At 45.4% G+C, this 15781-nt stretch overlaps 1 protein-coding gene across 2 annotated transcripts in view; it reads left to right on the forward strand.

Moving 5' to 3' along the window:
• The window catches only part of Cnksr3 (CNKSR family member 3), an 87052-nt gene that overhangs the window by 41526 nt on the left and 29745 nt on the right, over nt 1-15781 (forward strand). For both annotated transcript variants that reach the window (XM_013356923.4, XM_040283459.2), the window contains exon 2: nt 12283-12446. In XM_013356923.4, the coding sequence (XP_013212377.1) occupies nt 12283-12446 (164 nt within the window). The remainder of the gene's footprint in view (nt 1-12282; nt 12447-15781) is intronic.

Genomic DNA, 15781 nt, shown 5'->3' on the forward strand with positions numbered 1-15781 from the left:
TGACAGCCAGGCAACAGGGCAGCCGGGGCCCAGGTTCCAGGCCTATTGCTGTGACCACCTGTGGTCCATGTGCCGGGCTGATTCTCCCCAGTGCTATAAACCTTTTAGACTTGCTGCTTGTGCAAGGAGCTGCTTAATTCTTCCCTAGATTCCTTATAAGCATCCCAGGGACAGCAGTTGTAGCCAGTGTTTGGTTTTCAGACAGAAATCTAACTTATAACTTTGGCAAAATAAGCTGTGCTAGAAGGTCAGAAAGTACAACCTAATGGGCAAAAGGAAATTCTTTTCTTCAGTTTCATGTTGAGTCTCACTCCCCTTCCCCTCCCCCCTTCACACCAAGTATTGCAGAATTGGACGCTGCGGGTTTGGTTACTGAACCGTTAACCAATGACTCCGGAAAGTACATTTTTCTTTACCAGAGTATTGTGGTATGCCGTGTGTTCATCTCCTCCTTGTCCCTTTTTTGATTTGACACGTGCCACAGGATATATGTGTGTGTAGGTACAGCACGCACACGTGCACACGCATACACCTGCAGACAGATAAGCCAACGTTGTGCTTTTTCCTCGTCCTCAGTATTATTTTTCAGGTTCATCATACAGTTTCTGGTGGGGCGGGGCAGAGGGGAGGGCTTGTGGCTGAACACTGTTGGGTTCTGAATTCTGATCACCGGTTTAGACCACGGATGTCCAGTTGACAGATTCTCAGGGACTGACATCAGTATACATTTCTAACCCTCAAAATGATATCAGACGGTAACTAAGTGGTAACTAAGTTAGTAAACTAACTTCCGTCCTTTCCCCTGTCCCCACCTTGGGCTCTCTGCCCTCCGCAGCGGGGCTTTGCCCAGTGCCAAGTGCTGGGAGGGTGGGGAGGGGTCTCTTTCACAGCGGCCAGAGGCTGGGCAGAATCTGTTGGGGGTGGGGCAGAGTGGGCTTGGAAGGCCTACAACTTTGAAGAAGCCAGAGTTTCCTGGTTAAAATTTTCAGCCAGGATGTGTTACTTACCAATTCGGAAACCTCAGACGAGTTGGTGCTTCTTAGTGTTTTCTGAGTAGCTTGGACCCTTGAGCTAAGGTTTTCTGGTTTTCCTTCCTTACATTTTCCTGGCAGGGACCCGCTTCCTGTTCTCAGTTTTGTTTGAGGGATGTACCTTTTCCTTACGTGGCGAGCCCCAGAGGGGGGTTGTTTCTTGGTGGCATCTTCTAGTGTCTTCAGAGTGACGTCAGCCTTAGGGGACATTAGTTATTAGTGAGACAGCAGAGCTGGCTGCGGGGACATGCACTAGGGACATGCGGGCGCCTTAGCACTCCCTGTCCTGCTCTGCGAGTTGCTCCTTGTGAGGAATGTGAGCGGTCAGTGGGTTGCTACATATCTGGAAGCTCTTCAGTGACGTGCAAACCAGCTTTTCCCAAACGGTGAAAGGCCAACCATTATCTTCAGCGTTACTGGTCCCCCCACCCCCAGGGTGGTACCCTAAAAAATGGCCAGTTGGGATATTCCTCCTTCCCCCAATCCGTTTCCCATTTCATAACCAAAGGGAAAGAGCGTTGGTGGCTCTTAATTGGGCTTCCAGGGTCCTTGCTGGCGGGAGTTCTTGCAGGTTCTGCTTGGAAGGGAGCAGCAGCCCGCTCACAGGCTTCGTTGTGCACTGAGATGAGCAGGGTGGGAAGCCTGACCCACACAGAGCTTTTATGTGTTTTCTCAAAACCAGGCTCCTTCGTTTTTGCTAATGACTTTTTGCTTTTTAGCTGAGGACATTTGGGGTTTAGTTCCTGGGCAGTTTATTTCCTTTTTCATACTCTTGTCGTGTAAATAAAGGGAAGTGGTAAAGTTTAGGCATCATGCAGAAGCAGAGGTTTTTCAGTCCAGCTATGAGACATTGTGTTTAGTCCCGGTACTAAATTAACTGTAACCAGAAGCCTCTCAGGATGACTAATGAAATCAAAGCTGCAACTATTCCTTGGAAAACTGGGAATGGAACCACCGTTTGACCCAGCTATCTCACGCCTCAGTTTATACCCAAAGGACTTAAAAACAGCACACTGCAGTGACACATCCACATCAATGTTTGTAGCAGCACAATTCACAGGAGCTAAGTTATGGAACCATCCTAGATGCCCTTCAGTAGATGAATGGATGGGGAAACTTTGAGATCTATACATGTATATACATACACACTTACATACATGCAAACCATACACACACACACACACACACACACACAGAGCATTAAAAGAGAATAAAATTATAGCATTTGTAGGTAAATGGATAAAGTTGGAGAATATAATGCTAAGTGAAGTTAGCCAATCCCAAAAAACCAAAGGCTGAATGTTGTCTTTGATATGAGGATGCAGGCGCATAATGACAGTTGGAGGGGGGGATGGGAGGAATGGAGGAACTTTGGATAGGGCAAAGGGAGGGAGGGGAAAGGAGGGGGCAAGCGGGTAGGAATGATGGTGGAATGAGTTAGACATCATTGCCCTGAGTACATGTATGAAGACACAAAGGTGTGAAAATACATTGTGTACAACCAGTGTCTTGAAAAATTGTGCTGTATATTTGTGATGCATTCTGCCATCATGTATAACAAATCCAAATAAATGAAAAAAAAAAATCAAAGCTGCAGCTAATGGAAGACAAATGCAGGGGTGAGGAGCGTAGGAGCCAGAATTGACCATTCACAGGCAGTGGGTGGAGGTGAGCAGGGGTAAGAAACCAAGTTCATTTAAACAGAAAGCAGGTTGGAGTAGACACGAGAGAGTGGAGATAATAGGAACACTTAACCATGACTGTAGTGTTACACAATTATGTATTGATTAAAACTCAATGCATTGTACACTGATGGCTAATTTCATTGTGTATAAGGTATAACACTGACCCCCCCCAAAAAAAATAATAAAGTGGGTAAAAAGTTGTAAGGGGTCTCCCCAAAATATATTCATGTATTTTACTGTGGAAGAAGAGGGATAACATTTTTCTCTGCTTTTAAATTCAATGTAACTATAGAAAACGATTCTTCCAAACATATAAAAAGAGAAGAAAAATTAGGATCGCACAATGTCAGAGTAGACTGACTTGTCTGGTTGGTTTTTCAGGTTGGCAGGTTTATCTTCACCTTGACTCTCCTCTGGCATAGCTATGCCAGGGTCTGCAGCTCTTTTCTGTAAGGGGCCAGAGCTCCATATTCTAGGCCTGTGGGCCAGACAGTCTCTGTCACAACTACTGAAAGCTCTATTGCTGCCCTAGAGCAGCCAGAGGCAAATGGGAGCACCGTGCCTGCGTTCCAATAAAACTTCACTTATAGACACAGGTACAGGTTGGATTTGTCCTGAGAGCTGTATTTGCAATCTGGAGTGATACTTTTGCTATTTCGGGAGAAATGCATTAGAATGGGCACACTCCCACCTTCTCAGGTTAAGTGTGATGGAAGGTGGGACTGCAGAGGACTTTGCAAAAGGGCAGGCCCTAAAGAGCTTGGGAGGCTATGCTAAGCTAATGGTTTTGGGTCTGTGAAGTTGTGATGTTTGACTTTGCTCAGATGGAATTATAGAGGATTATTTAAGAGGAAGAAGGGCCTGAGCATGGCAGCTGGTTTCTAGATTACTGTAGAAACCCGAGTGAGGGAGAGGTTTAGTTGTGACAGTATAGATAGAAAGGAGGAACCGAGTTCTGCTAGTCAGCTTTCATTTCCTATAACAAAATACCAGAGATAATCAACTTAGAAAGAGGAAAGGTTTATTTTGGCTCACACTTTGGAGGTTTCAGTTCATGGTTGGCCCATTGCTTTTGGGCTGGTGGCAAGGTAGTATGTCATGGCGGGCAGCATGTGAAGGAAGAAGCTGCTCATGTCATGGTAGCCAGGAAACAAAGACAGAGAAAGAGGAGGGTCTGGGGTCCCATTATCCCCTTCAGGGGCAGCCCCCAGTGATCTAACTTCTTCCCACTATGTCCCACCTCCAGGAGGTTCCAGTAATTCCACGGGTTGAGGACCCAGCCTTTAGCACATGATCCTTTGGGGATGCTTATCCAACCACAGTGTGGTGAGGGAAGTTCAGCAGGTGCAGCTGATGGTACTTGAAGACTGACCTCCGTGAGGATAAAAAATGCACAAGAAGGGGAGTTCCCTGTCTGTGGCTTGGAAAACTCCAAGTCCCAGGGTCAGTGTCCAAAATAAGGAAAACAAGAGAGACAGTCTTGATGAGAGAGGGAAGGGATCAGGACTGTGTGTGCTGAGCTTAGATTAGGGAGCAGGTGGCGGAAGTCTATGGAGTTTTGATAATGCTTTCCTATAACTGAGAAACCTATCTGCACACAGCTGCAATCAGTAGACATTTATCTATGTGTAACATGTATCCTCTGCGGTACTATCAGGCCTTTGCTAATGAGTAACTTCAGAAGCAAATATTTTCAAAAGATGATTAAAGATTTAAAACTTTTTAACATCACAAGGCAGGTGGACACTTAGAGTGCATTTCTTCATTAATATTAGACATCATATTTCGAATGGTTCTTGATAGATTGGATCAGGGTTTAGGAGTGTCAGTTCTGCTATTTTTTAGTTGCTTGCCCTTGTATTATCGTCAGTGTGCAGTTCCAGTTGCAGGAATCTCTTTAAGGACTTTGCCTGCGTTATGAGAACTAGTTGAGCTGAGAGTTGATAATCAACTACAGCATCATCACCATCATCATAGGCTGAAGGGACTCATTTGGGTTTAGCTCCTCCCCTTTCTCAGTATAGGAAGGGCTTTTGGGTCCCTGGAGTACGTAGCAGGACATCGGACTCAGAGACAGACGGATATGCCAGAATCAGGTGCATATTGGTAAAGTTGAGATGCTCTTACATTTTTGGATAAAGTAATATAGCAAAGTTCTTGTGTTTTCTTCCATGTCTTATAGGTTCTTATTCTCCTGTGGACCACTGGGACAAAGATTGGTTAAGTCCTTGCTAGTTGATAAGGATTTTTTTTTTTTTCTAAAGAAGGGGACTTCCAAGGAAGAAGTTAGCTATTCCAAATTCAAGGGACAGTTTATAGGGAAACCAGTTAAAGAAGGAGCAGAGGATAAACTTTCACCAACCTGGTGAGCAGCCCAAGAGAAAAGACATGGGGCAGACAGAGGAGAAAACTTTCTAGAATGAAGAAGTTGGCAACAGCATCAAATCAGAGGAGATGACAGTTATGGGGTCCTCGCAGACCAGTACAGGGCAGCTTCTGTGAGTAGTCGGGAGGAGGTGGAGTGCAGTGACCTGGACAAACAGGAGGTTAGGGACGGAGCCCAGGTATTAACCACTGACTAATTCCTCTGTTACCAAAGCCATTGAGAAGGTGGAAGGTTCAAGTTCAAGCATCGGTGAGGATAAATTTAGGTCCTAGAGGAAGTGAAAGGGAATGGGTTTGAAAGTGTAAGATGAGGGATTGGGAAAAGGGAAAAGGAAGACAGTATGACCCGAAGGTGCGGCTGAAGTGTGTCAAGAGCTCCTGTTGTATACAGGAAGAACTCCCGTGCCTGGACGTCCAGGGAGCAGGTGACGTGGGTAGGCAGGTAAAGGGGACTAGAGGAAACTGGAGCAGGTTGGACCTCGTCACTGTGTGGGACTGGAGAGGTGACCAGCCAGAGAGCCTCCAAGCAGTGCTCATGCCCAGCTGAGATGGACAGTGCCCATTGGACGGGGTCCACCTCCCACTGGCCACTTAGGACATTTCCGTTTCGGGCTCTTTGACGGAGTACAGGAACTGCCATGGGCTGTGTTGGTCAATGAAGGAAAACTGGCTTAGTCCACGGGTTCTTTTCTCCTCAAAGCAGGAATTCCAAACCAAGGAAAGGAGAACAGAATAGTGAGCGTCCCCCGCTGAGCCGTGGCCTTCTGAGGTCTGGGAGTGAAGTTGGGTCCTGAGCCAGAGAAAGGTGGTGCTGGCCGCAGTCCTGGCTGTAGGTCCTCAGAGCAGACACGAGTATTCCAGTGGGAGATGATAGGGGAGGGGTTGTTCCAGCGGCTCGGACTTCTGTCTCTCCCTGCCAAGGGACTGGTTCCGCCTTCACGGGACCTGCTGAAGGCACCAAGGCTTAGTGGACCCTGTTATCTCAGGCTGCCGCTGAGAGGTGGCTCTGGGCCTCCCCACCTGGCTTCCTCGAGGTGCGGCTTAGCATTTAGGAAAGGTTCGTCAATTTGGGGCAAAATCTTTCATCGAGGCTTTAAAATTACCTAGCTGAATGTCAGCGTGGTCCTGTGTTTCCAACCCAGGGTAATTGCCTAAACTCAAACGGCTGCATTCAAATCAGCGCTATCAGCCAGTTAGAACGAAGGCCCGCGGACATCCTCAGAACAAGCGTTAGAAAGACGGTCGGTCCCAGGTGGTATGACAGGAGTGAGAGGGACCGGGTCCTGACCACTCACCGCCCTCCTGAGTTTTTGTGTGAGGTCGGCTTCGCCCCATTCATCATCTCGTGCTTGTGCAGAAGCCAAAACACTGAGCTTTGGTTCATACCTGACCTTTTTATTCTTAGGAAGGTGTCCCGTTTGGGGGAAGTTATAATGTCCTGGATGGGGGTGTCAGCAAGTTGGGAAGACAGAAGAGTCGTGACAGCACAGGAGTCCTGACGGCAGGACTGCGTTACTGAATGTCTGTAAAAGCGCGGGAGGTTCTGAGGATGTTGTCAGGTGCAAGTGTCCTCTCCAACCTTGCCTCCTTTCCTCTGGCTCAACCATCACACGGGACCTGCTCTGGATCCTCGGTTCCTTGGTAGTGGAGGTCCATCCCCACGGGGTGTGCAGGGATGTTCGGTGTCTACCTGAGCCTTGTTGAATGAAATGGAATGTGTGTGAGTCTTTGAAGACTCTTCTAGTTGAAGAACACCCTTGATTCGAATCCTGTTGGAGTGCGCTTTGGCAGCACCTGTCATTTGTGACTCTTCGAAGTCCCGAGTGAGATGGGAGACTACAAGTTTTAACCTATCTGATTTCTAAATCAAAACATTTCTTAAAAAAAAAAACAACCAAACAAAACAGCAGTGATGACAGCAAAAACCAGGTTAAAACATCCTTTAATGGATAAAGAAAATGCCCTACATACACACACAATGAAATACTATTCACCCCCAGAAGGACAAAATACTGCTGTGTGCAGAACACAGAACGTTCTCGTGCCAGCAGCAGAAGCGGTGGGTGAGAGGCAGCCTCTCCTTTCATGCTGCTCATGTGCTGATGCAGATCATGAAGCACTTCTAGAAGAAACCAAGGCTATTGCAACCTGTCACATCTGCAGACACTTTCTGGGAAAGGCGACAGGCTGTTGAGATTTTATCTCCAATTTACTCTGTTCCGGAGGGGGCACCTAAATTTGGGGGTTTCTTTCTCTCCCTAGCAGTTTTTTTATTCTGAACACTTAGAAGATTTTATTCTGAACACATTCTTCAAAAAATATAGAGTGCATTTACTATGTGTGCACCGTTTCTAGACTCTTTATAAATATTAGTTTTTCATGGCACTTCTCTGTAGTGGGTAGTATTAGTTTCCCCATTTTACAGATGAGGCAGTTGAGTAGCTTTTCCCAAGTTACCCAGTAAGTAAGAAGCGGGACAGAGAAGGGAACTCAGGCCTATACAGGCCCCTTGTGCTTTTGGGATTTCTCTGTAAGCTTAGGGTTGCTTGGGCCAGCTTCAGTCACAGTAGGAAGCTTGGTCCCTCAGGGTCCTGGGCCATCCTCCATGAATTCACATTCCGTGGGTGTTTAATTTAATTTGTGTAAATGGAATGTGTTTCACTTAATGTTACTTAATTACATGTTTTCTTAGTCCCGCTAGACTTTGTGTAAGTCGCTGAAAGCAAGAAACTGGCAAATAGGTACATTTGGCAAATAAGTAAAGAGTACAGTTTATTGCAAATTCTAGAACTGCTAGATCCGTTCACTCAACGTGGGGCTTTCCTCTTCCTTTGTGGGACTGCGCAGGAGTTTAAGTTGGCTGTTTGTAAATGTCTACTTGTATTCAGAACCCTGCGATGACTGACCAATAGGCCGTAACGTATCGGGTGATAAAAGCCGGGGAGCAATTCTGTTTAAAGCCCAGCATAGTCATCATCTTTGTGTTTGAGCGTGTGAGCCATAATAGATGGTCTTCATATAGGTGGCACTGTGATATTCCTATTGAATAATTCTTCATCTCCGTGAACTTCTAAAAAATGATTTAATTATTTTAATACTTTTATCATACATAACGGTTGAGTTTAGTTTGACATAATCGTACATCATGGAACTTAATTCTCCATTTCAGTTCCCAGTGCCCCCACTTTCCTTCCCCTCTTCCATACCCTTATTGCCCTTCTTCTTATTTACTTCTTTTTTTTGGGGGGGGGTGGTACTGGGGTTTGAACTCGGGGGCACTGGACCACTGAGCCACATCCCAGCCCTATTTTGTATTTTATTTAGAGGCAGGGTCTCATTCAGCTGCTTAGCACCTCTCCATCGCCATTGCTGAGGTTGGATTTGAACTTACAATCCTCCTCCTGCCTCAGCCTCTCCAGCTGCTGGGATGACAGGCCTGTGCCCCTGTGCCCTGAATATTTACTTACTTTAATTAGTGCCTTATAAATATGCATGGTACATCCACTTTGAGAAACAGTATGGAGGTTCCTCAAAAGAACCAGAAAGAAATGGAACCACTGTATGGGCCAGCCATTCTGCTCCTCAGTATTTATCCCACAGAACTAAAATCAGCACACTCTACTGATACGGTCACCAGTGTTGATAGCACAGTTCTGTAGCCAGGTTATGGAACCAGCCCAGGTGCCTGTCTTAGGGAGCTTTTGATGATTTGAGGTTACATTTCTTGTCGTTCCCCAGAATCCTCAAGGAGATTCTGGTTTGCTCTGTACCCTACAGTTCTTAGTGTATGATCACCTGCATCCTGACTCTAACTAGAGCCCTCGCTATACCAACATCCTCAGTCTTCCTCTCTGTTCCCCTCATATTACTTAAATGCTTCATTCCACGGTTACTCCTGAAATCCTATTTCTTCCTTCCTTCCTTTCTTTTCTTTTTTTGGTTAATGGAAGAGGAACTCTGGTCACGTCTTTATTCCTATTTTTATTGAACATCCCTGGGACATGGTTTCCTCACTGTCATTCTAATGGGCTAATTTATTCTGTGTGGGAAAACTTCTATCATTCTCCGAGTTTGGTGCTTGAGTTTGGAGTGTTGAGCTTGCTTTGCACAGTGGACACCAGTTGCAGTTCCACTGGTCACTGGTCCTTGTGTATTGGAAAAACAGTTTGTCATGTGGATGGATATGAAATAAAATTGGGCTAGGCTTAGATTTATTTGCTGGGGTTGCCATAACAGAGTACCATAGATTAGGTGGCTGAAACAACAGAAATTTATTTCTTACCTGTTCAGGAGGCAGGAGGTCTGAGATCAAGGTCAGCAGGGCTTGTTTCTTCTGAGGCTACTCTGGCTTATGAATGGCTGTCTTTCCCGCTGTGTCTTCATGGGGTCTTCCCGCCGAGTGCATCTGTGCATCTTCTTACAAGGACACCAGTGATGGATCGAGGCCACTCTCATGATGTCATTTTAATTAAATAACCTCTTTAAAGATTCCTTCTTCAAACATGTTCTCAAGCACCGAGGGTTAGGACTTGAACATAAATTTTGGGGAGATATAATTGAGCCATAACAGTATTTAAATATCTGAGATAACCTTCCTGACTTTTTGTGAATGATTAAAACAAAAATTCTTTGTAAAGCTAAGAAGTGGGCTGGAGAAGACAGATCCTGAAAGAGGAACACGAAAACCTGCTTGTGACCTGGTTAAGGGATTTATGGTCGAGTTCCCAGTAATTTGTCTTTGGTCTGCTCTTTCCCAATTTGGGACTCAGTTAGATCTAAAGTATCTTTTAAGTGCCTCTGAGGCTTTGTGATTCTATTTTAATAACTGTTTTGAACTTGGGCCTTGCTGCTTATTTAGGAAGATGCTTGGAGAGGAATTTCTATAATCCCAGGTTATAATCCCCTGTTTATCAAGTAGGATGCAGAAGAGCAAAAGGCTTGTGACCAGTAGATCTTGGTTTGAGTTCAAGCTCTGTTCTTCTGTATCCAGCTGAAGAGAAGAGCTGACAGAATCCTTCTCCTGGTTTCTCACCAGCCATGTGACTGCCACGGCGTGCATGCCTTCCAGGAGCCTTAATTTCTTATTTATAAAGTGAGGACAGAGTAGTTAGGGGGCTGCCCTTGGGCCTTGTCCCCTGCCGCTCTTGCCTGCTGCAGATGGGTACTGTCCTTCTACAGTGAACAGGCTCCTGGTGGCTGGGTGCTGAGACAGCCTGTTGGTCCCAGGTGTGGGGGAGGTATCATTCTGAGCCTCTGGACTTTACTGGCCCACTGATCGCTTGACTCACAGGCCAGAGGCCACGAGGCTCAAGGCAGTTGGAGAGGGTTTGTATCAGCGTGTCCAAGCTCACTTGCGGGGACAGAGACCCTCTGCTAGACAGATGTCAATTTGGAGAGGATGAGTTTGTTACTATAAAATTAAATCGTTCCTTTCCTAATTCTATATTTGATAGCAAGAAATGGTTATCACAAAACTCTTCATATATATATATATACATATACATATGTCTCATCAGGAGGCAAATGGTGAGAGTTTGTGGGGCTGAGATGTAGTTTAGCATCACACATCATCTGATTTTTTTTTTTAAAGAGAGAGAAGAGAGAGAGAATTTTTTTAATATTTATTTTTCAGTTTTCAGTGGACACAACATCTTTATTTTATTTTATGTGGTGCTGAGCATCGAACCCAGCACCCTGTGCTTGCCGGGCGAGTACACTACCGCTTGAGCCACATCCCCAGCCCACATCATCTGATTTTAAGATTCATGGACTTTAGTGTGACCAAAAGGAAGTGCTGGACCTCCTTTCTACTTTTTCCAATCCAGAGGAATATCCACATGACACAGTTTTTGAGAAGGTTAAATGTGTGTGTGTGTGTGTGTGTGTGTGTGTGTGTGTGCGCGCGCGGTGTGTGCATGTTCGTGCACGGTGGCGGGTCAGCAGCATGCCTTCCACATGCTTTGTTTAAAATTGAGTCTTCATCCTTTGTCTTGTAATTGAATTTATATAAATCTAGTCAAAAGCGACTTTTATCATCAGCTTTGAAAAGATTGACTGACTCAGGGTAAGATTTTATTCCATTAAAACCATTATCCAGTTGACCAGAGAGTTCTTTGTGCAGGAAGGAAGATTCCCAAGTCCTGTCTGGCTTACCCATTTCAGACATTGACAGAACTATCTGACCTGGAAAAGCTGCCCCAAGCTAATCCACTTCAGGTTGCTTTCTCTGAACCGCTGCTGGCTCCTCCCCCTTCAGGTTTGTGCTCATCAGAACTTCAGTTGAAGGGGCCAGAAACTTATCACAGACGTGCTTCAGCTAGAAGGGGAATGCCTTTCAACTGAAGTAGAAAATCCTAGGAGTAGAAGAGTCTGTAGGAAGGTCGGATCCAGGGATTATAGGTTATTATCAGAGCACTGTTTCCCCCTCTCAAATGGATGTATTCTCAGAAAACCGATCACTTAGTTGTACCCGCTGACTAACAGCTGGAAAGGAAGAAAGAGCTGCTGTCTTGTAGCCATGTGCCAAATGTCAAGGAAGATTTTGATGGGTTCTGCTTGAGTCCCATGACCATTCCTGCAGCTGTGACTGGCTGGTGCCTGGCCACAGCTGGAAAGGAAGAAAGAGCCTGCTGTCTTGTATCCATGTGCCAAATGACAAGGGAGATTTTGATTGGTTCTGCTTGAGTCCCATGACCATTCCTGCAGCTGTGACTGGCTGGTGCCTGGCCACTTGCCAACCACGGTGGTAAAGTATTTTTTCCCAGTGCTGGGGGTTGAACACAGGGCCTTCCTTACACATGCTAGGCAAGTGCTCTATCACTGAGGCACATCCCAGCCCAGCAAAGCATCTTGATTGGCAAGCCCACTGGGAGAGGCATGGTGTCCCCAAAGGAAAGATTGCTTAGCAAACAGATAACCTACGTCTGGTATAGATAACTAGTGTTTCAAGTCAGCAGGGATTTAGCGTTTCCACCTTTAGTTTATAGTGCTTGATCTACTTTAGAATTTTGCACTGTGCATTTCAAACCTGTTTAAGATGAGAAGATGTCACGTGAAGGATGCCCATCAGGTGGAATATACATTTAGAGATAAATGAATGCTGAGATGGATGTACATGTGGGCCATTTGGGGAAGTAAAGGAATGAAATGATGATAATGGATTTTTCTTTTTTTTTTGGTAGGGTTAGATGACTGCCTGCAGCCGTATGTCCACAAGTTTGAGCGGGAGAAGATAGATGGGGAGCAGCTGCTGCGGATTTCCCATCAGGATCTTGAAGAGCTGGGGGTCACACGAATCGGGCACCAGGAGCTGGTATTGGAGGCGGTGGACCTTCTCTGTGCACTGGTTAGTTCAGGAGGAGGTGATCTGTACTGCAGTGACTTCCTTTAGAGCCTTATTCTGTCTGATCCTCATCATGATCTAGCACATCATTGTTTTCTTAGTGATCCATGAAGCATAAATTGAAGATACTATGAGAAGGAAAGAAAAATATCATTTTCTAGAATGAGGGCTAGAAAATTATGGCCTGTGAGTTAAATCTGGTCCACGGTCTATTCTTTTTTTGGGGAGAGGGTGTGGGGGGATTGAACTCAGGGGTACTTGACTACTGAGCCACATCCCCAGCCCTGTTTTGTGTTTTATTTAGAGATAGGGTCTCACTGAGTTGCTCAGTGCTTTGCCTTTGCTGAGGCTGGGTTTGAACTTGTGATTCTCCTGCCTCAGCCTCCTGAGCCGCTAGGATTACAGGTGTGCACCAGTGACCAGCCCACTGTCTATTTTTGTAAATAAAATTTTATTGGAACACAGCTGTGTTCATTCACTCCTGTGTTGTCTGAGGCTGCTCTTTTGCTGCAGCAGCGGGGTTCAGCAGTTGTACCAGGAACTGTGTGGTCCTCCAAAGCCTGAGATATTTACTCTTTTGCCCTTTACAGAAAAAAGTTGCCTTTTATGGAAAATGTCTGTATGTGTTTCATTTTCTTATCTTTTGTAAAGACTAAAAGGATGGATCCAATCTTGACTGCAAATATCATCTTCTAAATTGAAATGAGAAATGTCCCAATTTTCATGTCTGCTTTTGTGACTATTGAAAACATATTCAGTTTCACAGATATTTGTGCTGTTTGAATGAATTGCTGTTTGTGTTTGAAATAATCAACCCAGGAAATGGCAGCTAGATGGGAAAACGGTGAACTTGACTGCATATTATAGATGCTTAACTCTGGCTGTATGTGAGTGGGTGTCGTCCTGCTGGGCCCTGGTGCTAGCATTACACCGTGTAGTGGCTGCGTGCTCAGCTCCTTTCGGTGTGGGCCGAAAACACCTGTCAGAGCACTTTGTTTACAAACTGGCTGGTATGGGTGGGATTCAAGTCCATCTGCCGTGGTGCCATGTTAAAGATGCCGTTTACTTAACTGTTAGGATTTAGACGCGCTTGTCGGCATTCAAGCTGGGTTAGTAATGCTCTGAACCCGAGCCAGAGGTATATACAATTACATCACCCAGAATGTGGGAAAGAATGTGCTCGGGATGGGTTTGCCATCGCTGGTCTGCGTTCCGTCGATTATACAACACTTGCCCCATTGTGCATATTCTTCTTCTTAAAATGGACAGAGCCGTGTCTTCTGCACTGGGATGCGCTGCTCTTGTTTGGGAGAGTAATGGGGAAATTATTTGTGGTTGATAAATGAGCTGCCACCAGGGAGACACCGAGGCCAAGTGGCCTGAGCATTGGCCGGGGAAGCAGGATTTTTGCATTCTAATCCTGGCTGGGCTCTGGAGATTCCTCCCTCTGTGGTCTCTGGGGAGTCTGTTTTCCCCATCTGTACAGTAACTCACCTTAGATGGGGCTGTGCACTTACGGGTCAGGGTTTTGCACGGCTGAGGACATGCCTAAGCATCCTGTTTATTATTCAGACTGTCTGGTTTTCACAGTCCAACATGTTTGAATTTACTTTTATTATACTTTCTGGGAACATGGCTTTTCAGTCTTTTCTGCTAGGTGATCTGTGAATTTGAATTGTCTCCTTCACTTTGCAGTAATACTTTGAGGGCAAGTCAATTACTTTGAAATCCACCGCCTCCGAGGAGAAGGGGGTCGACCAGAGGCGCATTGTGTACATCCAGCGGGAGGATAAACAGCAGTTGCCTCTGGGCTCTCTGTTTGCTCTTTCCTCTTCCCTGGCTCTTAAAACATTAGAGTAAAATGAACAAAGCTGGACAAGTGCCAGAACCCAAAGCTGTGTTTTATCTCCTACAATTTCCTTCTAATTTCCTCTGTAGACCGGGCTTTGACCTCAGACTCATTCTGGACCTGCTCTGTGCAGTGGAGCCCCAGACTACGCTGGGCAGGAGGGTCCCTTGGGGGTTTGCAAATGAGCTGCGGAGAGTTTCTGAAGCATTTTAGTAAAATATCTCTAGTCTTCCTAGCATCATTTAAAATATTCTTATCATAACATACAATAACGCTATCTGTTTAATTCACTATCATATAAATCTTTGGATGCACAAATTGGTAATAGCTTTTTGCCCTGCATATTCATGTCCTGGGCGGTTGATGGGTAACCGTGATTGGCCTTGGTGTTATGAAAGAGGTTTCTGTGTAAACTCAGTTCAGTGGATGTTGATTTTATGATAGACAGGAAATGAATAGAATTAGAAGTAAGGAAGGAGGGAGGAAATAACAAAATCGCTGGAAAGTTTTGGAGCAAAGAGAGGAGTAGATAGAATGGATAGGGGTTGAAAATAAGGAAGGGCTATTGGTTAATTCCCCCAAACTGGCTCACAGTAACTCACGGTTGGTTGGTCTTGTTTGAGAGCAAGGGGAGAAACTGCCTTTTGTGAACAGTGACCTGGGTAGCAGGAGTGGCTTAGGTGACTGACTTGCATTACAAGATGGAGTAGGATCATCTGCCAGGATTGAACTCAGAATCTGGGCCCATTGTTTTTCCTGCTGTATGGGGCAAAGGGTAACTGGTACACACTATAGAGCTGCTCTTTCCAGAACATAGCTATTACCACATGTGACTATTTAAGTAGAAATGACTTAAAATGACCTAAAAGTCAGCCCCTCAGCCTCACGAGCTACGCTGCCCATGCTCAGTAGGTGTGTGGCTCTGGGCTACCATATTGGATAGTGCTGATGAAGACCGTTGTCATCCTTGTAGAAAGTTCTGTTGGACAGCACAGGTCAAGAATCTGTGGTAGATACTAAGAAAGTACAGTGGGGACCTGTATTCTTTGTCAGATCAGTGAAGCCCTAGTCTCCTAAGACTAGGGAAACAAGGGCAGCTGTCCTTTTAAGGTTGAAGTAGGCTGAGTAGTCAACAAAGTTGGAATGAATGCATGTGTTCAGCCACACTGCCTACATTCATGGTTCAGTGAAACACCGGTACTGAATCTACCTGTGTAGCATGCTGATGTGCACCCGCACCCCCGAGATGATTCATTATTCATCATTTACCATGGAAAAATCTGTGGGAAGTTTTTCTCTTTCTCTTTTAATGGGCGATATCAGGCAGAAGAGGACTCTTTGTCATCAAGTTGCATTGAACTTGATCTTGCTTAGGAGCTTATCAAATACCCTTAGGAAAACCATCCAGTATATTCTTAGTTCATTAGCTCAAGTCAATGAGATGGCTTTGATTGTGCCTCTGACATGCCTTTAGATCACGAACAGAGGT

The sequence above is a fragment of the Ictidomys tridecemlineatus genome, chromosome 8, assembly GCF_052094955.1.
Source record: "Ictidomys tridecemlineatus isolate mIctTri1 chromosome 8, mIctTri1.hap1, whole genome shotgun sequence".
NCBI classification, from domain to species: Eukaryota; Metazoa; Chordata; class Mammalia; order Rodentia; family Sciuridae; genus Ictidomys; species Ictidomys tridecemlineatus.